Source organism: Gekko japonicus, unplaced genomic scaffold (assembly GCF_001447785.1).
Source record: "Gekko japonicus isolate JY-2015 unplaced genomic scaffold, Gekko_japonicus_V1.1 scaffold1327, whole genome shotgun sequence".
NCBI lineage: Eukaryota > Metazoa > Chordata > Lepidosauria > Squamata > Gekkonidae > Gekko > Gekko japonicus.
The window spans coordinates 345,930-373,511 of record NW_015160879.1 but is presented as its reverse complement, the minus strand read 5'-3'; the positions used below and the strand labels follow the sequence as shown (position 1 = coordinate 373,511).

Below are 27,582 nucleotides of genomic sequence, written 5' to 3'. Positions count from 1 at the left end.
ATTTGGGGGGAGGGGGGGACGTGCAGATCTCGCAGAGGAGGGAGAGCTTGTACCTGAATAAAACTTGGTCTTAAAGGTGCCACTGGACTGTTTTGGGGCGGTGGGGGGGGGGGGGCTCTGCAACTTACCTGGCTGCTTCTTGCTCTGACTGAGGGCTGCTGGGAGCAGGGGGTGGGGCTTGTTGCATGTGCCCGCCCTCTGGGCTCTTTACTGCTGGAGCTCCGCTCCTGTGCGTTCCTGCAGGAAATGACCGCTGCCTCACACCACAAAGGAGTGTGTGTATTCCATGGGCAAGATTTGCTTACACGGTCTTTAGCTCTTAATACTGTCTCTGTCTTGTGATGGCACAAGTCTTTACTCCTTGACTTGGGGAGGTTCGCTACGTGAGTCTGAACCAAACCGTCCGAAGTGTTACTTGTGTGCCCATGCGCTCACACACCATTCACAACTTCAGTCAGTTGAGTGTCTCTTCTCCATCAGTCACTGACTGAAGCAGAAAAGAAATCTATTGTCCACATGGGTTATCTGCCCCAGTCCAGTGCTGCTGGGAAGAGACTTTTCACTGCTTCCCCACAGCATCAAGGTGCACTCATGCACCTCCCAGGCAGTGTTCCCTCTAAGCTGTGGAGTCTTGTGAGCAAAAATTCCACTTTGTGAGCTACTGGCATTCAAGTTGTGAGCAAGCAATTTGGCTACTGCATCAGTTAGTTTGCTCTGGAGCCATCCCTTCCTGAGCTAAGGCAAAAAATTTGTGAGCCGGAGGCTACAAAACTGTGAGCTAGCTCACACTAACTCGGCTTGGAGGGAACACCCCTCCCAGGGCTTTCCCACATTTTCTCCAAACCTGTTTTGCTAAAGACTTTTGTTAAAGATCACAGCGACACCTGGATGGCTGCCGTGTGGGTGGGAAAGTTTGGGTTTTCCCAGACCTGCCCACAAGGCATCCTTTTTTCTTGCCCCTGCCGCCGCTGTTTCCTGTCCCTTGCCGCCAGGGGATTTTTGGTTTGTTTGCTTGAGTTGTCAATTAGATATTGCTATAATGTTCCGTTCTGTGCGCCTTGGCATCTAGTCATGCCGGCCACACGACCACAGAAACGTCTCCGGACAGCGCTGGCTCTTCGGCTTGGAAACGGAAATGAGCACCATACCCCTAGAGTCGGATTCAGCTGGCTTTCGAGCAAGGGAAACCTTTACCTTTATAATGTTATAACAACCTGTATATGAGGTTCTCTGAATACCTAGCTTTCATATTTGTTTTTATAAAGCAAGTCTCTAGCCCCTTCGGCTGCAGAGATGGAATGGAAAGATGTATCTTCACAAACAGACAGCGCTAGAACCTTACCTTAAAAAAAAAATTAATGGAAGCTGGGAATTCAGAGGACCCGATACACGCATTGTTATGATGACAGAACAATATTTCAGCTGTCAGTTTCTTAAGAAAACCTGAAAAGTCCCTAGTGGAATGGTTGTTGCTGGGGAACTAGGGCAGGGAAACTACACAGGAACTTGCCATATGGAAACCTCATGTTGCGCTGTATCAGCAACCACAGCAGCAACAAGGGAACTATGCGAGCCTGTCTCTGGCTCTTTCTGCGTGCATGTTTACCGTGGTGTCCTCTAAACAATCCTGCACTAAAATCGAAGTCAACCTTCTTTTCTGCACACATGTTTACCGTGGTGTCCTCCAAGCAATCCTGCACTAAAATTGAATTCAACCTTCTTTTTATCCTGGGTTTGTTTCACCGTTCTGCATGACATCACCTCCCTTCAGTGGTCAGCCCCGTTTCAGCCTGCTGTTGCCCCAGGTTATTTGGTTGGTGTTTTGCTGTGGACTTAAAACTGCCTCGACTCGAACACTGAGAAAATCTGGCGTGGCAGGCAAATGCGGAAAGGACCTCTGTGTGGAAAACATTAGCGCCCCTCAGAAGAAACACTGAGAATCAGTGTGGGATAGTGGTTGAGAGCAATGCTCCCTCTAAGCTGTGGAGTCTTGTGAGCAAAAATTTTACTTTGTGAGCTACTGGCATTAAAGTTGTGAGTGAGCAATTTAGCTACTGCATGAATTACATTGCCCTGGAGCCATCCTTCCTGAGCGAAGACAAAAATGCATGAGCTGGAGGCTAAGAAACTGTGAGCTAAGCTCACACTAACTCAGCTTAGACGGAACACTGGCTGAGAGCGGCAGGCTCTAATCTGGAGAATCAGGTTGGATTCCCCATTCCTCCACATGAAGCCTGTTGGGTGACCTCGGGCCAGTCACAGTTCTCAGAACTCTCTCAGCCCAACCTACCTCACAAGGTGACTGTGGTGGTGACAGGAAGGGAATATGATTGTAAATGCTTTGAGACTCCATAAGGTAGCGAAAAGCAGGGGATAAAAACCAACTCCTCTTCTTCATCAAAAAGCTAAAAATGGTAATTCTTCAAAGACACAGCAGCTGCTACAGCTGCTTAAACGTTTGCCATAGAACAACAGCAGCTGGTGGTGGTGACACTTCGCTCCAGTAGTGCAAAGTGAGACATCTTTTTTGGGATGCCATTTAGGCCTATAAGCAAAGAGAGACACTACTTTGATGGTCGCAGAGTTCACTTTAAAGCAAGATTCTGATGATCTATAATCTTCTTCAAGGACGAAACTCTGCAATTACCAATGCAAACACTAACCCAACAGAGGATTCGGTGTTCGGGAGGGTAAACGTATAAGATGCGCCCTGGGCTAGTCTTGACCTACTTCTGCCTTTATGATGTATTCTAATATTGAATCAGCACAAGACAGTTATGAATGCTAAGATAACAGTTAAGCATGAGTGGGTTATTTTCTTTTCTCCTTTCACCGCAACATTGAACTTGCTTTAGAACCGTGCCAGATGCTCAGGCATGGGACAGGCACATGAAAGACGACGCACAATCTGTTGACTGTTTATACACAACGCACCACCAAACGCATTATCTTTACTGCTTCCCTGTACTCTGTAGGATGGCAGCTGAGTGAGTTTAAATTGGCAGTCCTTTTTACTTCTCTGGCATTGATGCTCAGCTAGCAGAAATTTGGCAGCACTGACATGTCGCAAAGCCAAGGAAAAGAAGAGGGGAAGGGGAAGAGCAATAATCAAAGGACAGGTCCCTCAACAGCCCAAGGCGAAGGAGACCCCCACACACACACAAACACCTTTTCCCCGTTTTTGAGGCTCTGAAAAGCTCCCTTTGCTCAACACGTTTTAGCCAAAAGGAAAAACGAAGTAGATTTTCTATGTGCCTTTATGCAGTTCAGTTCAGTTGACCTTTATTGGCATAAAGGCCCTTATCCAAGTGATCAGCAAAGGGCAATTTGCAAAATGAATGATGAAGAGGGCTTCATTGTTTCCTTCTGATTGGATAAAATGCAATAGATGGGGGGCGTACATGTCTTTTGATACTGGTAACGTTAAAGCAAGCAAATATTGGAGAAACAAAAAAACTGAGCTCTAGAAAAAGTGCTCCCCAACTTTTAATTCTCTTTCTCTGTCTCTCTCTCACAGAGTTTTAGTTGCAGCAAAAAAAGGCATTTGTATTCCCCCAGGCTTATGAAATTGGGGCCTACTCTAAAACCCATTTATTTTTTTTACTGATGTTAATGAGCTTTGGACAGAGTTCAGGAACGGATCGCTGACCACGCTAACAACTGGGCCATGCAAATTGCCCTGACATCATGCTACCAAAAGGCTGAACCACAGACTCTCCTGAGTTCTCCGTCCAAACTACAGTAATTCCTGTTTCAAACAGATTAATTTGCTAATACCAAGCTTTGCTTTCAATGCAAGCTGCAGCAACTGCAGCAGCTCACTGGTTGCCTCAGAGTTTTGGACACTTCTACTTATGGGGCATGACCAGCTAAGTCGTTACGGGGTGTATCGGATTACAAACTGAGCAGAAAGCAACAGTTTGATGCTGAGGGGATAAAAGGCCAATTCCATTTTAGGATATATAAGCAACAGGGGTCATTTCCAAGACTCAGAAATAGCATCACTCTACTCAGCACTAATGGAACTTCACAGGAAATACTGTATTGGGTTTCTGAACCCTACGAGTCAAAAAAAGATTAAGGTGAAAAGACGCAGAACGCAGAAGGTCTAGAAGACATACATCATGAGGGAAAATGGGAAGAGCTGCTGATATATGGGATATATCATCTCCAATATCAGGAGAATCATCTCCAAAAAGAGAAGAGGGTGCAAAATCGAGAGGGTGCAGAGAGAGCGACGGAGGATGATCAGGGGTCTGGAGACTGAGGAGAAGAGGAGATTGAGAGGGGACATGATTGCTCTCTTTAAGTATCTGAAAGGCTGTCATGTGGAGGAGGGCAAGGAGCGGTTCCTGTTGGCAGCAGAGGACAGGACCCGAAGCAATGGGTTTAAACTACATAACAGAAATGTTAGGAAAAACCTTTTCACGGTCAGAGTGGTTCAAAGGTGGAATCGGCTGCCTAGGGAGGTGGTGAGCTCCCCTTCACTGGCAGCTTTCAAGAAGAGGCTGGACGAATATTTGTCAGAGATGCTTTAGGCTGGTCCTGCATTGAGCTAGATGGTCTGTATGGCCCCTTCCAACTCTATGATTCTATGAAAACTTGTTTCTCCTCTCCAGAAGATGCCCTAACCTGAATGGGTCAGGCTAGCCTGATCTTGTCAGCTCTCAAAAGCTAAGCAGGATTGACCCTGGTCAGAATTTGGATGGGAGACCACCAAGGAAGTTCCAGGGCCACTACACAGAAGCAGGCAGTGACAAGCTACCTCTGTTACTGTCTTGCCTCGAAAACCCTACGGGGTATCATAAGTCGGTTGTGACTTGACATCACCTTCCACCACCGTCCAGAAGACCCAAAAAGCCATGAGTTGAAACTACTGAAAGGCTGACTGTTACATCCCCAAATTACAGACTACATATAACGAGGAACTGCCTAATCTAGACCTCCACTGAATCCTGACAGGGATGAGGCTGATCTTGGTTGGTGAGACACAAAGGAGGAGGAGGAGGAGGAGGAGATTGGATTTATACCCCGCCCTTCACTACCCAACGGAGTCTCAGAGCGGCTTACAAACTCCTTTCCCTGCCCCTCCCCACCACAGACACCCTGTGAGGTTGGTGGGGCTGAGAGAGCTCTGACAGAAACTGCTCGTTTTCCAAGAACAGCTGTACCAGAACTACGGCTTGCCCAAGGTCATCCAGCCAGGTGCAAGTGGAGGCGTGGGGAATCAAACCCGGTTCTCCCAGATTAGAGTCCGCGCACTTAACCACGACACCAAACTGGCTCTCTTTGGAAAGGCCTTCCTTCCCACATTAGATGGACTTCAACTTTCTTTGACACACACCATTAAATGTTCTTGCCAAGCCTCTTAGGATTCAGTACTGTTACTGGTGAAACAAGTGTCTGCGGTACACCTGGCCTGTAAGCTTTCCCTCTATCTATAGACTGCCATTTATTCATTATTCTTATTTATTTATATTTGTATCCCGCCCATCCCGCAAACAGGCTCAGGGCGGGTAACGCCATTTGTAATAAATACAATCAGATTTCAAAATTTAAACACAAAGCAATATTTAAAACACAAAGCAATCTAAAACATTAAAATTGGTAGTTACAATTAAAACGAGGATTCAGCTGGCTATAAGGATCCTGGCCGGTTGATATGGATGGAATAGTGGCCAGCTATCAGTGGGCAGATGACAGCAACCTCAGGGAGGCCATGTGTGGGCGCCCGCTGCCTCAGCCAAAGGCCTGGCGGAAGAGCTCCGTCCTGCAGGCCCTGCGGAACTGAAGAAGATCCCGCAGGGCCCTGATCTCAGTAGGGAGCTTGTTCCACCAGGCTGGGGCCAGGGCAGAGAAAGCCCTGGCCCTGGCTGAGGCAAGACAGACGTCCCTGGGGCCAGGGACCACCAGGAGGTGTTGATCTTTAGAGTGCAACTCTCTCTGGGGCGAATATGAGAAGAGGTGGTCCCTTAGATATATTGGTCCCAGTCCATGTAAGGCTATACGGATCCATACAGCACTAACCTTGACTGCTGTACGTAGGATTGTCCTTGAAGATGACCGGAAGCTGCAATTGGTGCAAAATGCTACAGTCTGTTATCATGGGTCGGCTACATCTATTTCGCAACCTTTGTGGGCGGTTGCCAATTCAAGGTGTTGGCGCCCACCTTTAAAGTACTTTGCCACTTGGGGCCCACATACTTGCAGGCCCGTCTCTCCCAATCAGATGAAAGGATGTCAGTACAAGCTGGCACAGAATCCCACTAAGAAAGTGTGCTGCACATCGTACCTCCCCATCTTCTGCTCCAAGATCCGCCCCACCAGAAAGACAGTACCAGTAGAAATGCCACATTCACCCCTGCTCCCAATATGAGCCCATGCAGCAACTTTGCTCAGCGCTTGTGGGTAACCCCAAACCACGTGAGGGTACATTTCCATTGGTTCCTGCTCACAGGCTTTCTCTGTTTATACTTCTAAAAAAGGAAACCACCATCTTAGCTCAAAGTTTTATATGAAATACAAATGGGGACCTGCGAGAAACTTGAAGGAGTGGCTATCCCATTCCCCTACCTTTGCTTCCTCCTACTTCCCCCTACTTCTCTGTCTCTCACCTGTTCTCTTACTCTCTTTGTCCCCCATGCCATTTCCTCTCTCTTTCTGCTCCCCACCCCATCATTCTCCCAATTGCCTACCTGCCCTTGCCCACAGCAGCAGTAGCGATGGCGGCTCCTCGGGAATCACAATGGATCTCCCAATTATAGAGATCAGTTCTCCTTTGGGATGCCAGCTCCAGGCTAGGAAATTCCTGGAAATCTGGGGGGGTGAAGCCTTGGAATGGTCAGGTTTGGGAAGGGAAGCTAACTCAGCATGATCTAATGCCATAGACCCCCCCCCCCAAAGCAGCCATTTTCTCCAGGGGAACTGATCTCTGTCACTGGGAGAGCAGTTGTAATTCTGGGTGATCTCCAGACCTCACCTGGATGTCGGCAGTGGCAGTTCTCTTGAAGGAAATTGCAAGCAGGCAGACCTAGTTGAGTTATGTAAGTCAGGTGCCATCAAGTCAGCCAGAGGGTGCTGCCAGGCCTAGGGTTGCCAACATCCAGACAGGGCCTGGAGATTTAATTCTAGCATATCTCCCTGCAGAATTAAACTGCAGATTTTTATGCCAGATATAGTACTCTATATCAAATTGACCATTAGAGGGAGCAAAACATGTGCAGAACAGAACCCCCCCCCCCCAAGAAACAAGAATTTACCAACCAGTAAAACGAGAATGCTGAAAAGTCCTCAGTTATCCAAATGTCTAACTGGATCACCAACAAGGAAGTTCCTTGGATGCTCTATTCAGGGGAAAAAAAAAATGTGAACCCACTGAAATCCTAGGATTCATCCTAAGGTACAAAATATCAAGTTGGAACTAGCCAACAAGTTACAAGGTGACACACAATTTTAAAGTATTTGCTAATGTCCAGAGCCTTGCATCTCTTTAGATACTAGTCACAACTAATCACGCATGTCACATACAGAGATTGCTGTATTGATTTAAAAGATTGCTAAGCAACTGAATAGGTGATCTTATCAATCAGCTGTTTAAAGTCCTCATAAATCAAATATTCTCCAAATTATATGATAGCTGCCTGTACTCAAACAATGCACAAAATGTGGAGTTTTTGTGTGCTCATTTCTGCAGTCCCTCTTGACCCTGGAAAAATCATTCCTGGGGTTGCTGGACCCATGCAGAGGAACAGCCATGACAGTCAAGAGGGCTGCAGTCAGGAAGAACAAGAGGACATATCAGTCCTCCTCCCTCTTCCACAGGAGCATCTCCACTGAGGGGAGAGAGCAGCAATTCTGTCCTTGTCTCACTCTGCTCCACCATTCCCTCATTCACATGGTTGAGATCTCCATGGAGGAACATTATCCCAGGAATGATCTTTGTGGGGGTCAATGGGGGCTTCAGGAAAACATGAACCTGGGAAGACTTTGTATGACTTCCATGCAGGGATGGTTGTAAGTCACTCTTTCCCCTTTTAATATTCAAAGTTAAGTCTGATTTTTCCCCCCATATGGTGATTGTAATTACCACTTGACAGGGCTTTTTTTGTAGAAAAAGCCCAGCAGGAACTCATTAGCATAATAGGCCATACCCAACAGCAGGAACTCATTAGCATAATAGGCCACACCCCTAACAGCACAGCTTATTCACATATTAGGCCATGCCCCCATGTTACCAGAATCCAGCCACACCCACCTTTTGCTTCTTATTCTTTTTACCTTGTTTGTTGTCAAAACACAGGGCTTTGTTTTTGGAGCAGGAACTCCTTTGCATTTTAGGCCACACACCCCTAATTGTAGCCAATCCTAATGAGTTTCTGCTGTTGGGTGTGGCCTATTATGCTAATGAGTTCCTGCTGGGCGTGGCCAACTCGGGAGCCAGCTGGAACTCCGTTCCTGTGCGTTCCTGCCCAAAAATAGCCTTGCCACTTGATAGCCTGTTCTTTCCAAACTCCAATCATATACCGTAACTGATAAGAGCAATTTCAACATGGACATTTTGTTGAATTGTTTTATAATTTTAATGTTGTTTTTAATTGTTCTAACATTTTATGTGCACCACCTGGGTGACCCTGATCAGATGGAAAGGCAGCATAAAAATGTTTAATAAATAAAAACAATATGGGAACCCATCCTATGACAAATTTATCGCCAAATAAGTGGGCATTCAATGGGTGGTGTATACACTACATATTTCTGTAGTGTATTCTCTTACAGGAGAAGCAAAGAACCTGGTATATTGTGTGGGGATGTTTCAAGGTATACTGTGGGCACATCCATGAAGACAGTGAAATTCTAGAACTGCTTGATCTTACTGTTCAGTAAATATGAAATAAATTTGTCTCGTATTTGCCAAGTTGAGAGGCAAAGCATTTCGCAAATTTTAACATTTAATGTCTCTTCACTGTAAAAATTACTGAAATCAGGAGTTAACCAGTTCTCAGTTGAACTATAGTAGCTGGTTATAACACTGTAACAATTATTACTGCAGACATTTACAGCATGGTGCAACTCCCATCTACGGAAAGCAGGGACACAGATTGAGAATATTGAAGAGGATTTCAGGAATGGCCTTAAACTGATGTTGCTTTTGGAAGTCATTTCAGGTTTGTTTAAAGATTGTCATATCTTCACCACAACATATTTCTAAAACTCATCATGACTTTGCAGTACATTGTTGCAGAACTTGTTTACAACTGAATGAGGATAAGTAAAACCTCTTTGTCCACAACAATAGGCTGTTCCAATGTACATAGCTACACATTTTATTAATTAACATCCATGAGACATGAATATAAAATATGGCTGTCTGAATCTACTTCCTTGCAAATACTTCTCCCTGGCAGGGAGGAAATGGTACCCCAACAAAAAGAGAAGTATGAAAGTGATAAACAAGAGGCAAAGCTTATCTACCTTGTAACATTAGGTTTTATTGTGTTTTATTTTTTCTGGTTCCATTTTTGACTTTTGCTCTGCTGTATGTTTGCAATTATTTAAGGGGCAACCCAGTGCACACTTATGAGCCATCACATTTGAATTTACTTAGGCTAATTTGTGCATAAAATGTATCGGAATAGGGTTGCAACCAGTCATGTTTTTTGGCATTAAACAAATTCCAAATTTGGTAAAAAGAGACTACAAATTAGATGTAGTTATAATCTGGAATGGTAGAGAGAAGAACATTAGTTTCTACTCCCACACACTACTACATCCCTGCCATCTTTATTGCTACACAGGAATCCTTCAAAACCTGTGTGCCTTTAACCATATATAGCTCGCTCATCAATCAATTGTGGCTGCTTTTGATCACGATGCTTTTGAATTGCTCAGTGATTCCTTTTATGTAATCAGCTACAAACTGATTTGAAAGTAGGGTTCCATACAACATTCAGGATAGTGATATACTCTCCACAAAAATCCTGTAATGCCTATTACAGCAGTTAAAATTAAGTAAATGAATTATGAAAATTCCAGACTAAACAGTGAGAAAGCAGCCTCTCTCTCATAAGCTGTCAAAGAAAGTAATGCATATTTTGGTTACATGGTGTTGAAAACTGCGTTCAAATTAGAATAAGTGCAAAGAAGACCATTACAATAGTCCACAAAATAGTCCACAAAATATAAAACTGAAAGGTGAATGTACAAATATAACAATTTAATTTTAAATTTTGCTGCTGTATCAAAAATACTCAAAATGAGCCACTTTTACACTTGCATTTCTTTTCAGGAATGGGCTCTGAAGTGAGTAGAAATCTGTAAAACTTGATACTTAGTTTTTAGATAGCATAAAACATTGTCCCCTCTATCAGTCTAGCCATTGTGGTGCCTGCAGTCAGATGTCAAGAGTGAATAAATGTACGCAATTTGTTTTTCTACAGGGGAAAGACTACCGAAACCAGATAGAGGGAAGATGCGTTTCCATAAAATTGCAAATGTCAACAAAGCCCTGGATTTTATAGCCAGCAAAGGCGTCAAACTCGTCTCAATTGGTGCAGAAGGTACATTAGAAAAAAATCAACAGCAGACTTGGCTTTCAGCCATGAAGACCGTGTTTCTTCTGAGAATCTGCCTAAGTGATATATTACTGTTTAAAGGTTTGGTTGGGTTCAGTATGCCAATAAGGTCTGTTAGGAACATTCAGTTCAGATTCTGTCTTCCCTCAAACTGTAACCACTCTATATCAGAATGATTATTTTATCTTTTAACAGCAAAGACAGATTTAAAATGTTTTAAAACAGGAGAAAACCTCAACATTAGTTAGCACTTTCCTCTCTGGTTTATGGTGTAGGCCTGATTTAAACATGCTGTAGGTTAGATTGAAAACAACAACCCTATTTCATGCTTAAACTAACAATGGGCAGCCTAAAATGGTGGCCAAATTCTTCCAAGGAGAAAGAATCTAATGTGATTTCAAGAAGCCCTATAGGGCACACTTGGCTTGCCATACTGGTCTAAGAAGAGGCCATGGGGTTACCAGCCCCAGGTCTGAGTGGGGAATCCCCCCACTTTGAGGGGCTTCTCCCCACCGCGGACCATCTAGATAGCCGGCAAGGGAAAACCCCCCAAACAGGGATGTCACTGTGCGACATCCCTGACATGATGATGTCACCTGGAAGTGACATTATTGCGTCAGGAACATCATGGGGGGATGCTCTGGGTTTTGGGCAAAACTCTATAGTTTGAGTGTGAATTTACCATAGCATTTCACCCAGAAACCAGAGCGTCACCCTCGGCATCACTGATGCAATGACATTACTTCTAGGTGACATTAGTGTGTCACACAATGTCCCCACCCACTCCTAGAACACCCCCCCCCCCAGATCAACAAGGGGAACTGGCAACCCTAAGAGGGCAGTAGAAGCACCAGCAGAGGGGGTGAGGGAAAGGCAAAGGCATCAGTGGTGTAGCCTCAAGGGACTGTCTGTATTGATGATTGTGGCACTTCAAACAGTGGTCTGATGGATAGTTCTTTACCGATGAGGATTCTAGTGTCTCGGCCATGTTACAAGTCTGGCAGGTAGGAGCCCAGGACTGAGAGTTGTGTGATCTCAGATGACAACTTTCTTTAAATGCCTGTTTACAATTTTACACTGTGGTTAGTTGTGTGTATAGTTGATAGCCAAGCTGATAGCCACAAGAAAACCCAGCTAACAGCTAAAAGAAAATAGATGTCCCTAGTTGTCTGAAAACCTGTTTTATCCCCTATGGAAGTGACCAGTGCTCCCTCTAAGCTGTAGAGTTTTGTGAGCAAAAGTTCTACTTTGTGAGCTACTGGCATTAAAGTTGTGAATGAGCAATTTGACTACTGCATAAATTAGTTTGCTCTGGAGCCATACTTCCTGAGCTAAGACAGAAATGTGTGAGCCAGAGGCCAAAAATCTGTGAGCTAGCTCACACTGACTCAGCTTAGAGGGAACACTGGAAGTAATCTCTCTGTCCTTTGCCACAGATTGAGCATTTCAAGCAGCCTTTAGGATTGGATCATGACTCTCCTACATCCAATTACAGGCATTTAAACATCATGCTCTATTGATCTTCTGAGTACAAATACGTTTTTGGGGGGGAATTGGACCTATTGTTTAATTGCCTGTCTATGGACGAACTCAGATTTATTTTTTTTTAAATAAGATCTTTTACCTGTTTGTGATCTCCAGGCTTCCAACTACTCCTAGGGCCACCCTGAGGGCAAAAGGGCCAGCATCACTGGGCCAGGCAATGTGTAGCTTGTATATATCACTGAGCACCCCTTTAAGGAACTGCCAACAGCAGCTCCAGCTAGGCCAGGTTATCAGGCAAATGAGGAGCAGGTTTGGGAGGTCAAGGAAGGCTGCTGGGCATGCATGCCATTAGGCCTGGTCCATATAAGGGATCAAATGGCAGAACAGGTAGGAGGCACCATGTCTTCTCCAGGATATAGAGGAGAGACTTGGAAAGAGAGGAAAAGAAGAAACAAGGTGTGGTTACCTCCTCCCCTTTCTTCTTCTGAGGCCTTTTCTGGTCCTGGAGTCTTGACCAAAACCACGGAGGCACACAGGGAGGATCAAGCACTTGTGGACCCCTGAGGCTATATGTATTATATTTTAAAAAAATCAGAAGACATCAGAAGAAACAGAGAAACTGTATCTAAAATGTAGATAATCTGATTTTCATCTTGCTTTTATATTTCTTTGTGACTAGTCATATTGCCAAACAATTCTGAACTAACAGATACTGGAGACAGGCATTGAACTACATTCTAGATGAACATTATGTCTCTTCTCTCTACTCTGCTTGAACTCACATTGACCCCCAGCAGACAGTCACCTTCATGTTCAGTAACAATTTTTCACCTTGTATCTGTCACAATAAGAACAAGGTCCAAGTAATAATATTGTACTTTCTCTGACTGTAAACAAGAACTGAACCAAGTAAACAAGAACTGAACCATGAGAGGGGTTTTTGAAGTACTTATTTGTGGATTGATAGCAAAGAATGGTATTATACAGATGACAGGAATAAATTGGAGTTTGCTTGAGAAGGGTATGAACTATGTTAATTGTATGTAGGGATGGGCATGAGCCAGGAAAATGTGGTTTGGTTCTGTTCGTGGTTCATGGTGTGCCCATTTCATGAACCACAAACCATCATGAACTTTTAGGGGCTAAATGAACCAGTTCAGTTTGTGAGGTTTGTAATGTGGTAGAAGGATCCCCCCTGGCATGCTAGAGACACCAAACGAATAGGAAATATCTGGATGACTCTCCTCTACCTGCCCTCCAAGTTGGGTGAGGATTGGATTTATGTGATCCAAATTCGCCCCCCCCCCCAGGGAAAAACAGCAAAAAAAGCAAGACCCACAGAACAGAATCAAAGTCCCAGAGGATCTCTGAAGTAGAAACTGAAAGTGCGGGGCATTTTTGGAAGCCCAGAAGGCAAGCCCAGCAAAACCAGTCCCACGGCGGCAGTGCAAACTCGACAGGACTAAGGTCAAGCCAGGACAGTGCTTTTGGGGAAAATGTCAGGCACAGGTTGAAAAGTGTATGGAATGGACCTCCCTGCAAGCTATACACACCAAGCACACAGGGAACCTCACTTTGCTACCCACTCCTCCACAATGTCTCCAAGTTGGAGGCAGATTACATTTTTGGTGTCCACATTATGGACCCCCCCAAAAAAGGTCTCCCACATTTATACTCTCCCACTCCTCCAGAGTGTGAACACCTCTGTGTGCCATGAGGGTGAAAGTGGGTGCAGGGGTGCTGTCATGGGAGGAAGAAGTCCTCCACCCCCTGCGTACCACAGGCCCCCATCCCAGGGCACCAAACCCATCCTGCCAGCCCACTAGAGCCAGGCCCTAGCAGGGCATCACCAGGGGTCTCAGAGCCTGCTTCCCCTGATCTGTTCCTGGGGCTCTCCACAGAGGCAAAAGAGTTGTTAGCACAGCCCAGAGACACCAGCAGTTGCTAACACTCTTTGAAGAGGAAGGCTCTGACAGCAGTGATTCAGAGGGGGGGACATTTCCTCACCGTCCCCAGTGACCCCTGTGTGGAAGAGTGCCAGGTGTGCCACACCCATCTCCAGAGGGGTGCAAACCCCCAACACTTGTCCTCCTCCATCTTCTACAGGCACCTGCAAAGGGTACACCCAACTATGTTGCTGCCAGAGGAAAATGTGGTGGCCAGCGGGAGGAAGAAGAGCCCCACTCCCTCTCAGCAGGGAGAAGCAGAGGGGGAGCAGGAGGCCCTTCCAAGAAAGGGTCCCACTCCCCACCCTCAGGCTGCCATAGGTGGGACATCAAGGTGGCCATCTTTCAAGACATCAAAAGGGCTACATGGAGGGCCCAGGAAGCAGCCACTCGCCTTGTCACTGGCAAGATGATTGCTGTGGATGGCCATCCCTTCTCCCTCATGGAGGACATAGCCTTTCACTGGCTGCAGTAGTGATGGTCAACTTGCTGACCCTCTCCCAAATGGTGTGTGTCCTCAAACCCTACCAGGACACCACTGACATGCTCAGCACGCATACGACCAACCTGGGGCAAGTTATCCCCCTCATCCAAGGGCTGGACCCGGGCCCATAGCTACAGTGGGGCATCTTGGGGCCCGGCCCCCCAACTTACTACCAAGCCCCGCCTCCATTTTAAAAACTTTATTTATGGTGCTCCCTTGGGGGGGGTGTCTGTGCAGGGTGCCCCCTGACTTAATTAAAGACCCCCCGAATTCAAAAAAATCCTGGCTACAGGCGTGGCTGGACTGGGTGCTGACCTCTGCACTGGAGCTGGGCCCCAAGGGGACAGCAATTCTCCCATGGGTCAGGGCCTTGGCAGAGAGGTTGCAGGTGGACATCACCACCAGGCTGCATTGTCTCTGCAGTAAAGGGGAGTAGAAGTTGGCCTGTATCTGTGGCCCCCAGATAAAAGAAAGCATTGTTCTCCTGAATGCAGAGCTCTTGCAATGGAAGTGTGAGCTCTGCAAAGAAGTGTGGCAGCTACAGGCCAACAGACATGGCCAGAAGAAACAGTGAGTGGAAGAGGCTGAGGAGGAAAAAGAGGAGGAGCCCAGCACCTCTGCCTCAAAGAACCTAACCAGGGATATGCCCCACTTCTGGTTGTCAATAGTGAACTGGGATATCAGTTGAGGTGGAGATGCCAGGTGTGCAGTGGTGGAGGATTTGGCAGAGGTGATGGTGAGGGAGTAACTCGCCAAGTCCCCTGTGCTCGCTGACATTGATCCCCTGGAGTACTGGTCACACAAGACTTTCATCTGGCCCAATCCCTGTTATTTTGCCATGAGCCCTGAGTCCACCTAACATCCAAACTCCTGTAGGGGAGAGGTATTCAAAATCAGAAGGGTATAAAATGTGGTTCCTTAGCTGAGGCACCCAGGAGCTAAGCCCTCACCGCTCAGTGTGAGCAGAGAGATGGGGTTGCGCCCAAACCCCAGCAGGGGAGAGAAGTTCACGATCAGGAGAGTATAAAATGTGGGTCCTCAGCCAAACTACCTGGTAGGTAAGCCCCACTGCTCAGCGTGAGTGGAGAGATGGGTGGCTCAGAGCCATGAGTCCACCTAACATCCAAACCCCACCAAGGGAGAGGTGTTCACAATCAGGAATAAATAAATGTGTTCTGCTTTTAACAAGTTCCCTGTCTCTCTGTCTATGTGCTAACAGCCAACATAATAGAGGCTGCGGTGCTGAGCTGAGGGTATATACAGCATTCTGATCCCATAGAGCAGAATGGGAACTTTGTTATTGGCAGCCAGCAGTGCCTGTTAAGCTTTGGAGGGCCTCTAGTGGTGTTTCCAAGGCTGTAGAATTCACTCTCCCCCCGCCCCCGTTGCTTTGAAGTTCTGTAAACAGTTTAATTGAGTGGAGACAGTCTGTCTGGAAATGTATCCCTTCATGAACTGCCATGATCCGCCACAAAAAGCACGAAAGTTCATGGAATGTTTGTGCCGGTTGCCCTGCCATGAACATCGCTTTGCAAACCAAAATTCATGATGAACTTTAGTTCATGAGCTGGTTCATGACCACTCCTACTTGCATGCTCCCTCTCTCCTGGACTCACATGGAATGCCAAGATTGAAGATGGAAGTCTTCAAACTTCAATTTGTCATGGTATCAAATAGGTGTAACACAGGAGGGAATAATGTGGTGAAGTAAAAGGGTTCCTCCAAATCAGTGCAGAGAGATAAAGAAGTTTCAACTGCCTCTTCAGCTTGTCCAGAATGTGAGTTAGATGAGACCAGGCTTCAATCGTATTTGCTTCATTTGGCAAATAGTCTTTGTTTAATTGGGCTTTGTGTTAATCTTAAATGTATTCATGGTCGCAAAGAGTCGGACTCGACTGTGCGACTGAACAACAATGGCTATTTCCAGGAGAGAAGTATCACTGTGAAAACAGCGAAACAATAATAGCATTAATTAAAACCAACAATTTGATAAGGGGTGAATAGAGGGATTACTCCAGCACAGCAATATGAGGTAGATCTCCAAGGCTCCAAGCCTTCCTTACTTTCAAGCAGACCTGCTTAGGATTGTTCTACGATTGTCAATTGCTGTGTCCTTCAGTAAAGTGTGAGTGGTCTCTGTATATATGAAATCTTCAAAAGCAGTGATTTGTGGGTTTGCTGAAAAATCTAACTTCTGTGTATGAATAAAATGACCAAATGGAAAATACAGCAGGTACGTACACTGTGATCACAGTGCATTGCCTGAAATATCAAATCTCTTTCATTTCACTTAGAAATTGTTGATGGCAATGTGAAAATGACCCTGGGTATGATCTGGACAATCATCCTTCGCTTTGCTATTCAAGATATTTCAGTAGAAGGTAAGAAATTGCACCACAAGACTGCCTTCAGGTGTTTTGTCAAGGTGTGTTGACATTCTTCAGGTGTTTTGTCAAGGTGTGTTGACTAGAGCTGACAGTTTGTTTAAGAAAATGATAGCTCTATTGACAAAATTGAATAATGATGTGTCACTTGCTATTGTAGCATCCAGACTGCTCATAAAGAAATGTTTAGGACTGCTGGCTCTCTACATTTGCAGGGTTGCTTTCTTTTTTTGTTTTCCTTCCTTTGACTAAAGATCAGTCCCATAGCTAGGAGGTTTTCTGGGGGGTGGGGGGTGGCAAAGACTGAGCAGGGCGCTTAATCAGATCACCTCTAGTTAGATTAATGACTAATCTATTTAGTGGCGATTTAATTAAGAGCCAGCCCGTCAGGGCAGTGGTACACAAGTAACCAAACCAAACAGTGGTACGCCCATCAGAACAGTGGTACACAACCACCTCCTCCGTTCCTAGATGCATGTGAGGAGGAGAGCTCTCTCTCCGCCCCCTCCTCTTCCCTGTTTTTCCTGCCAGTTGCTTTTCTCCTCCCAAGACAGGGATTTCCCACTTTCTCTTATGGGCCTGAGCAGCCAATTGGAGGGGTGGGGTCTAAATCCAGCCTCCTTTCTCAGAATCTGGGCTTTATCCCTTTCCTCCCAGAAATATCATGAAAAACTCCCAGGGCGGTGGTGGGGAAGGCTCAGCCGGGCTTGTGGGTCTGCAACGCCTCAGGTCAGCTTCTCCCCAGCCACGCATGTGGTGAGTCTTTCCAGGCTGTGGGAGTCTTCTTCTCATGCTCCTTGCGCTCCAGCCCTTTGCTGCCCTGGGTGGAGCTGCCACTGCTTCTGCCCAGCAGGGACTACTAGCTGGGGCTCCAGTGCCACTTGAGGCTACTGCTGCTACCACAACTCCTCTCCTCCTTGTGTCTGCTTGACTGGGACATGATGGCGGGAGCACACAGGTGGCAAAGTCAGAGGAGAGACAAGACGACCAGCAAGGAAGGAGGGAGGGGCTGAGGCACCGACCAGCCCAGCCCTCTCATTTAACTTCCAGGCAAAGCCAAGGTGGGCACTTCCTCTGGCTGGCTGGGGCCTCCTGATCCTAGGCAGTGCCCCTCCTCCTCCTCCAGCAGCACAGGTGAGAAGAAAACAGATGAGGCACTTGCTACCCACTGGCTTTTTTTCTCCTGCCCTTCTTGCAAGGCACTTGGGACAAGTACACAGGTACAAGGGCCAGGGCCTTCCCCCCAGCATGAGGGCAGCTGGACCGCTCCACGAGGGCTCCCCCCACCCCTCTCTGCTTCCCTTTCTCTCCCTCCCTGTCCCCCCATCTCCCCATTTGAGTGGCTACCCCTTTCCTTCCCCTCTTGCTCGGCTGCAGTAGCAGCTCTACCCCGGTGGGCAGTCGTCCTGTAGCCTGCCTGCACCGGGTGTCTGGCATCCTCCCAGAGGGGGCTGGGCACATCTGTGGGGGCATGGGTCCCCCTCTCCCACCCGGCTAGCTACAGGCCTGCTAAAGATAGTGTGGTGTAGTATTTATATAGTCTTGGACTAGGAATGGAGAGATCCAGCTTCACATCTCACCTTTCCAATGAAGCTAAAGCGGCTTGGGGTAGTCACTCTCTCACAATATGTTTGGCCATGAGTCAATTCACTTCCCCCACAGCCACATGGCTGCATGCCCAAGCACACCAGGACCCAATTAATATGGATCACGGTGCCAGGGAGGAAGAATTCCAGCCTTTCACCACATGTTGTTCTCTAGAGCCCAAAATGGCCCTGGGTGTGCTTTTTGCAACGTTCAGTGCATGTGCAGCCCTGCAACAAGGCAAATAATGCCCCCATTGTGCCCTCTTCCTCCCAGTGCCATGGTCTCAATCTGAATTAGGCTGTGCGGTGCTTGAGTAAGTAAGTTCTCTGCAACTAATGTGTGGCTGCAGGGAAAGTGAGATGGATCAACCAGACTTTTGGATGAAGCTAGAGATGTAAAATTTCCGGAAATTTTGAAGCTCGGAAAAAAACCCTGGTTTTTCCCCAGTTTTTTTCTGGGGGGAAACGGAAATTTTCGGAAAAATTGAGAAAAATGCTACATTAGCATTTTTTTTTGTCCCACCCACATGCAAAAACAAAACTGAAACTTTTTTATTTTCTTCTGACAATCGCACCTCCTAAAGGAAGAAATGCATCTTGTTCTTGCATTGGAGAGTTCAGTTTGTAACCTAGGACTTGCTTGTCCTCAGTGCACAGAAATTAGATCAATCTGATACCATATATATATATATGTTTTAGAAATGATTTGGAAAATATTTGAACACCTTGTCTTAAAATATTTTATTCATCATGTTAAAATAAAACGTTCAATTCTTTTCTTTTCTTTTTTTCAATTTTTCCAATTTTTCGGAAAAAAACCAAAAAAAGGCTTCAGGAAAAAAACGGGAAAAAACGTTTCCCCCCAAATTTTCCGGTTTTTTCCCGGGCCTTCACATCTCTAGATGAAGCCTAACCTGCCTCTCAGCATTGGTGAGTTGGATCCCACAATCTGTCAGCCAATGGGAGAGGCAAAAGGGAATGATTTTGACCTCCCCACTGCAGCCTCCCCATCTGCATGATTATTACTCCATGCAGGTTCTTCAATATGGGGAATAAACTTTCCTGAAGTTGGAAGTGACTGCTGGAGGTATGGGAGAGACAGGAAGATTGGTGATCCTTGCATGGACCTTGCAAGGTTCTTGTGCTGCACCCAACACATTGCGAGTTAAAACGTAGGTAGAGAGAATCATGTTATGTCCATGAGCTCCTTGGAGGAGGGGTGAAATAAAAGGGTAATGCATCAGTTTCCTTCCAATAAAGCATAGGAAGAATTCCCATGGAAAATTACTGTGAACTTAAAGTGTAGCTGCCCCCCCTTTCCCAGAAAATGAAAAGAAGCTGTTAGGATAATGCCACTAGCTATTTTGAAAGGCCAGCTCTGTGCCCCTTTCCCATCTAGCTTAATCAGATAGTTCAGGTCTCTTGGGGCTGCCTCTCTTCAAAATATATATATATAGATTTAATGAATTAATATCTCAATTTCTAATTCTCTCTCTCTCTCTCTCTCTCTCTCTCTCTCTCTCTCTCACACACACACACACACACACACACACACACACACGTGTCATAATCTCCCTGCATTAAGTAAACTTCAAGAAGAGGTGCAGGCAAAATCCTTCTTACACTGTCTTTTCATGGTTGGGAGTTTTTGATATGACAGAAGAATCAGTCATGTAGTCTCCTATCTCTTTGAATATTTTATGCAGTTTGGCTTCCACTGTCTGCTGGCTTAGCATAGTTTAGAAGTTTTTCTGTAGGATGAAGTGGTGAGCTGAGATGTCTGTACATACTTGAAACATATCACAATATACTCCAAAATCTGTGATGGCTTTCAGAACCACGTGATGTCATCTATCACGTCAGAATGGTTACTGGAATCCATCACCAGACTGGGTAATCACAGGGAATAGCTTGATGGGGGATCAAGATGAAACAGAACAAGTACAGACTGGTACTTATGTTGTTCAATGGTATGGAATATCTTGGTTAATCACTATTAGGTTCTATATAAGCTATAGATAAATTTCATTATCAAGGTTTCACCTTTACAATGATTTATACTAGCTAATATCTGAATTTTATTGTGCTTTATATTTTGAGTTATGATCATATTGAATGGTATATATGTACTCTGTATATGATGGTGAAACTGCTGCAAAATGTATTTTGAAAGAAAGAAAGTATAGGCTGGTATGCATTTTTTGTTTTAGCCATAAAGTCACAGCTGTCTTATGGCAACCCCATGGGGTTTTTCAAGGCAAGAGATGTTCAGAGGTGGTTTGCCATTGCCTGCCTCTGCATAGTGACCCTGGTATTCCTTGGTGGTCTCACTTTCAAATACTAGCCAGAGCCAACCTTGCTTAGCTTCTTAGACCTGATGAGATCAGGCTAGCCTGGGGCTATCTAGGTTAGGGTATGCATAGGAATGTATAATTGTTCTCCATCTGTAAAGCACTGGAAGATTTTGTTACTTGGCTCAGGAAGTCAGAAAGTTTGACAGTGCCTGGAGTGGACTTTCCATTCCCTAATGGATGTCAGCGTTTTGTCAACACAGTGAATCATATCATGACCTTGAGGCATTATGTGCATAAAGGACACTGACTGGTCCTCAGAAATCTTTCCCTTGTTGTGGTTAAGGTTTCAGTCCGAGAAACTGTATTAGACATTGGGCTGCTGAGGATGTATTAAACATAATAGCACTAAGATTTATCTGTGTTATCTAAGTTAAACGACTTTTTAAAAAGAACAACATTAGAGTCTAGTAGCGCCTTAAAAACAAACAGAATTTTATCAGCATATCTAATGAAGTGAGCTTTAACTCACAAAAGCTTACACCGTGGAAAAAATTCTGTTGGTCTGTAGGGTGCTACAGGACTTGAATTTTGTTCTGCTACTACAGACTGACATGGCTACCTGCCTGAAATTTACTTTGCAAAAGTGAAACATATTTAAATAAATGATTATTGCCCTCTAATATCCCAGTTTTCAAATATGAAGAACACATACGAAACATTTAAATAAAATGTTCAGAAAGCGGCAGATCCTTGACAAACCACAAATGTGTATACTTTGCTTCGCCAAACAGATTTCATTCATTATTCAATACAATATTTAACAAATTGACTGTTTTCTATAGTTCTCTAAATCAACATATCAACAATTACTCTTTGTAAATTTATTTTAATTTGATTATACGGTAGCAATTAGTTTTAGGGAAACAAAATATATCCAGATTGTTCTTTCTGAATATGTACTATGCTTTTACAGGTATTCAAGAGAGAGATTTATTTAGTAAATTTTAGGAGGAGGTGTCAGCAATTCCATGTATGTGCCTCTTCAAGGAATGGTTCTATTAAGAAGCACCCCCCAAAGTGGTTTGGAAGAGGAACAGAAGTACAGCGAATATATATTGAATCCTAGCAGTCTCCCCCCCCAGTCAATGGCAGTTCATGCCAGTTCTCAGCCTGTCTCCCCAAATTCATGCTAGGGGCAATGACAACCATGGAACAGGCACCATCCATTATTTATAGTTTGCCTGGCATAAGTTGATCAGACAGCATGCAAAACAGTTTCCAACTTTTTAGGGGTACCTGTTCTGTTTGTTTCTTACATTTTCAAATTAGCAAACAAGCACTGATGCAAGAATGAGGAAACCAGCTCTCTGGACACATCCTCTGAACACATCTCTATCACACATTAATATTAATGGGTACATTAATCTCAGTTTAATTGTCATGGCCTCTTGGGCATGGTAGTTAGGTGAGAGGGCTGAGAAATCTGTTCCCCATTACCTTACCTACACAGTGAAGCCAGTATTAAGCGCTATGGCTGTAGAGATAGAAAGAATGATATTCATCTTCAGTCTTCTGTGCAGTACAAGCCCAATGTGTCCCTGCACAGAAGACTGAACATCAGTAACAGGTAAGTGCAACCCTGTTTTCTTATGTGTACACCAACAAAGGAAAGCGGGTTAAAATACTGTTGTAATCAATTTCATATTGGATTAAGGTGTTAAAAAATAAAGTGAGCTTTTAAGTTTCATACAGCCCCTTTTAGGTTTGGAAAAAATGGATGTTGCTGCCATAGAGTTGAATGTAATACTAATAATTACCACCTCAGATATTCTGACTAATGGTTTGGGAGCCTATGTCAAAATAATCAAGCACAAAATAAAGATTAGAATAAAAAGAGAACAAATAATGAAATATTCATGATGCAGGAATCATTGTGATTTTATATATGATAATTTCCTGTGTATATTCTTCTGGGTCACTTGTTCATATAAATCTACCACTAGTGAAAGAGATTTGTACTAAATGCAACATTCGAGCATTGGAACTTGGGATAAATTTAAAATTAAGCATAAATAAGTTAATTAGACTCAACAGAGATTTGTACTAAATGCAACATTCAAGCATTGGAACTTGGGATAAATTTAAAACTAAGCATAAATAAGTTAATTAGACTCAACATAAGGTAACTTTTTAAAATTAAAACTGAACTAAAAAATTTGGAACCACATGCAGTTACATGCATTTTCTAAGAAATACTATCTGTTGACTTAAGAAACATTCTTCCACACTGGTACTGTGCTACTCAGCAGTTATCTGGCTGTTGAGAACAAATCATGCTCTGAGCTTGATCTAAGGTTGTAATATATCCCTTTTACATGTATTTTTGGTGCTCTTTTCAGAGACATCTGCCAAAGAAGGACTGCTGCTGTGGTGTCAAAGGAAAACTGCACCCTATAGAAATGTGAACATACAAAACTTCCATCTTAGGTAATGCTGGTAATTTCCAAAAGTGAAAATATTAGTAGCTATTCTGCACCCAAACTTTCCAGTTTCACAGGTGTAATGGAGAGCATCTTTGCAGTTCGACAGACGGCCAGTTCAGGGGTGGTATGGTTCTTTCCCAGACTGTTCCAGTTACATTAGAAGAGCAAAATCACATGGGAATATCCGGCAGTGAGTTTGCTTCATGTATCCGCATCACCATTCCCTGGAGAAAGAGTAATATCTTATCTAGGCAATACATGTGCCATGAGTTGGGCTGGGGATCACTTGACCTGACTCTCATTAGGGAATGTGACATTAGGGAATTAACATTCCCAAGCATTGTGGGACCAGATTCTACCTGTGAGCATGGCACGAGGGGAGGAGAGTCTTCAGCTTCCCCCCCCTGCACAGTTTTCTCAAGATAAAACAGCTGTGAAGGATGAAGGCCTTCCTTCCTCTGCTCCACACTCACGATCTGAATCTGGGACCCAGAATGTTTGGGAATATTAGCTCCCTGATGTCATACGTGACATGAGCTGGGCTGACCCCCAGCCCCATTCGTTGTATCATCTAGTTGAGCTCTAAGTAACTGTTACCAGAACAAAGTTAGAGTCCAGTGGCATCTTTAAGACCAACAAAGTTTTATTCAAGGTGTAAGCTTTAATGTGCACGCATACCTTGATCTACATTGTTACCAGCATCATACTGTGGCACTTAAGGGTAGAAGACACTAGGCCACTCCAGCAGTGTGAGAATTGACCATTTTATAGGCAATTTGTAGAGTTTCTCTTTTTAACTATGAACTCAGTATGCAAAGATTGAGTATGTGCTGATTCAAGTAAATTAATTAGTGTTCCAAGTATAAATTCAATGACAGAACTTCTACAAATACTGGAACCAAGATATCCTTCAGGGGCTCATTAGAATAGCAGAGGTACTATACCCTAAGTAGTATAAAACTATGAAATAGTGGAATCATTAATGACAGGAGATTTTTCAGTGTCAGTAAACAGTGTTTGCTATGTAGGGCCCAAAGGACAGGAGATGTCATTTATTGGACCTAGTTAGGTCATGTATGAATGTACACGTAGTCACAAAATTCTTCACTGGATTAAATAGAAAGGTGATGGAAGAAGGAGAAAGAACAAGATGAAGTCAACACCCTTCCTTCGCAGCATCTGAGGCCTTTTGCCAGCCCTGGAAGCTCCGCAAGGACCACTGAGGCAGGGGCAGGAGGGATGCTGCTGACCCTCTCCACCAAGATCCCTAATTATAAATAGATTAAAACAGGGGTCATTTCCTGCAGGAGTGCACAGGACCGGAGCTCCAGCAGTAAAGAGCCCAGGGGGCGGGCACATGCAACAAAGCCCCACCCCCTGCTCCCAGCAGCCCACAGTCAGAGCAAAAAGCAGCCAGGTAAGGCGCAGAGCTCCCCCTGGCCCCCCGGTCCAAAACAGTCCAGTGGCACCTTTAAGACCAAGTTTTATTCAGGTACAAGCTCTCCCTCCTCTGCGAGCCAACGACAGATCTGCATGTCCCCCCCCCCATTAGCTAGCAATCCAAAACAGTCCAGTGGAGCCTGAGCTGTGGGTGTTGCCTTCTGACACACTTCCGGTGATGTCAGGGAGTATGGCGTATGCAAATAAGTTATGCTAATGAGTTATGCTAATGATCTCCTGCACCTCTTTTTCTACGAAATGACCCCTGGATTAAAATATTTGCATTTTACCGAACAGCCAGCATTTGCAACTAAGACATCAGATATTTAAATTACAGTATTGTATTGTAAAAGAGGTAATTCTGTGTTTAGAGTGTTAACTCCAAATATATAAAGAAGAACTATGTTTTGTTCCATTTGAGTTTCACTATTTAACGTTATTGGGTAAGGTCAAGCTCATCACGTGTCACCTTCTTGAACAGTTATGTTGCTAGCTATGCAGGGTAGGTCTTTTTCTGTGTACGGAGTTTTTTAAATATTTTATTTTGGTTTTTAAATCATATACATATCACAAAATAAATATAATAATTTTACAACACTTTTGGAGCTTCTTATCTATAAATTTCTAACCACCTGTCTAGTTTCTGCCATCTCTTCTTGAACACAATATCAGGTTTTCCCGCAAGTAACATATTTACTTTGTCCATTTCTTTTATATCTATAATTTTTATAATTAATTCTTCTCTGCTTGGCAATTTATCAGACTTCCAACATTTAGCTATAGCTATTCTAGCATTTGTAAGGACATACAGTATCAGGCGTACATCATTATGGTTTATCCTATCTGGCAAGATATTTAACAAGTTTATTTCTGGCTCCAATGGTAGTTCAACTTCTACTATTTCTAGAATAAGTTGTTTTATACTTTTCCAAAATTTCGCCACTTTTTCACACCTCCACCAGATGTGATAGTAAGAACCAACATTTCGTTCACACCTCCAGCAGTTCCCTGATACATTTTTATAACATTTTAGAGCTTTATCTGGCGTCCAGTGCCATCTGTGTGTACAGAGTTTTTAAAATCCTTTCAAGTGCTCAAAGTGCTTCACATACATGCTCTTGTTGCAATCATAACAGCAGCCCTGTAAGGTAGGTCAGTATTATTATCCTATTGCAGACAGAGTGCTGAGACTGAGAAAAAATGCCTTGTCACCTGATGAGTTCATGGCAGAGGTAAGATCTGAACCAGGGACTGCCTGATCCATAGCTTAGGCTGCTATATACCATAGTGCACCAGCTTCAATGCCTGGTGAGCCCAATCCCCTGAGAACATTCGGTTTAAATATTCTTGTTCCACTGGTCACTGAGACATACGGAATGTTCTGTACGGCTAGCTTATTTTCATACTGGTTTTTGTGTATGATGGTTTGAGAGTTTTATGCGGCATCTTGAATATGCCATATGAGTCTACAGAGTCAGAGCAGCAGCCTACCTAGCCCAGTGTCTTGCTGTCTGTTGTGGATGCCTGCTGCATGAATGTGTGGTGAAGTAGGCACATGACCATTCATTGTATGTGGTGAATTGTGCATCGGATTTACTTAGGTTCTTTTAAAATATGTTCCTGCTAATTTGTGAAATGATATTCACTTTCTTGGGAAATTTTGCATATGCACTGAGCAAAGAATAAACCCAGGGGTCATTTTTGGGGGGGACGCAGGGGGACGCCATCCCCCCGGGTGAGGTGCGGGAGGGCGGGGCCTGGAGCTCCCTGCTGGTGCCCGCTGGAGGTCGCCGCCGGCTGTGGGGAGGACACACGTCCGGTGATGTCAGGGGGTGTGGCATATGCTAATGAGTTATGCTAATGAGTCCCCCTAGCTCTTTTTCTACGAAATGACCCCTGAATAAACCCCAACAAGCTCTGGAACCATAGAAAATATCGCGACTTATCATTACTGAGCGAAATGTGCAGCTTCTTCATGTAGGCTGATTCTGAGCTGCAATACAGATTGTTGTAATATCACTAACATCTTTCCATTTTATTTTTGGTTCCTTGCTGTGAAGCTGGAAAGACGGCCTTGGCCTCTGTGCCCTTATCCATAGACACCGGCCTGATCTTATTGACTACTCCAAGCTATCTAAGGTCAATAGTCTGAGTGACACAGCATGCTGATTTGCAGTGATTTAGCTCACTTTCTGTGTGCTTAGCATGTTTCCTTAATAGCAAACTGGGGTGTGTTAAGTAACTTGAAATGATCTTCCATCCTGGCTTTGCTAGTGAATTGATTATTTATTTATTTATTTAGGGTATTTCTATGCTGAATTAAAAACAGATATAAAACACGAAACACATGCCATTAAAAAACACAAGCCATTAGACATCAGCAGTATAAAAACGATCCATAGAACAGAGCAGACCATTAAACTCCTAATTAAATGCCTGGATAAAAAGATGTATTTTACCCAGGTGCCTAGAGGAAAGTAGGTACCAGGCAAGCCTCAAGGGGGAAGGCATTCCAAAGGTGTGGGGCTACCACAGAAATTGTCCCATCTCTGGTCCCCACCCACCTCACCTCTGAAGGCGGGGGCACAGAGAGCAGGGCTTAACGGGTAGGCTGCACACTATGGAAGGACACAGTGCGTCAGGTATCCTGGCTCAAAAGCACTTAGGGCCTTAAAGCTAAGAACCAGCATTTTGAATCGTGCCCTGAAACCAGTGGGTAACCAGTGCAGATCTTCCAGCACAGGGGGTGGTATGATCCCCCAACAGTAGCCTGGAAGCTGTGTTTTGGGTAGATTGAACATATGTGGCTATAGCTGGCAAATACTGGGACTGATAAAAGGCGTTATGTGCCATGGAGGAGACTTGAACCTCCGGCCATAAGCCAGGATCTAGCAGCACCCCCAAGCTGT

The 27,582-nt window shown here is 44.5% G+C and overlaps 2 protein-coding genes across 2 annotated transcripts in view; one reads left to right on the top strand and one right to left on the bottom strand.

The window, feature by feature from the left end:
• The window catches only part of WNK3 (WNK lysine deficient protein kinase 3), a 91,365-nt gene extending 85,259 nt beyond the window's left edge, over positions 1-6,106 (bottom strand). Inside the window, exons 1-2 of the mRNA XM_015422950.1 lie at positions 6,028-6,106; positions 4,122-4,189 (exon numbers count right to left, since the gene is read on the bottom strand). Coding sequence (XP_015278436.1) covers positions 4,122-4,189; positions 6,028-6,106 — 147 coding nt within the window. The remainder of the gene's footprint in view (positions 1-4,121; positions 4,190-6,027) is intronic.
• Positions 6,107-6,372: 266 nt separating this feature from the next.
• ACTN2 (actinin alpha 2) overlaps positions 6,373-27,582 on the top strand; it is a 78,720-nt gene continuing 57,510 nt past the window's right edge. Inside the window, exons 1-6 of the mRNA XM_015422938.1 lie at positions 6,373-6,408; positions 9,050-9,164; positions 10,437-10,556; positions 16,781-16,867; positions 23,150-23,237; positions 26,734-26,812. Of these exons, the coding sequence (XP_015278424.1) occupies positions 6,373-6,408; positions 9,050-9,164; positions 10,437-10,556; positions 16,781-16,867; positions 23,150-23,237; positions 26,734-26,812 (525 nt within the window). The remainder of the gene's footprint in view (positions 6,409-9,049; positions 9,165-10,436; positions 10,557-16,780; positions 16,868-23,149; positions 23,238-26,733; positions 26,813-27,582) is intronic.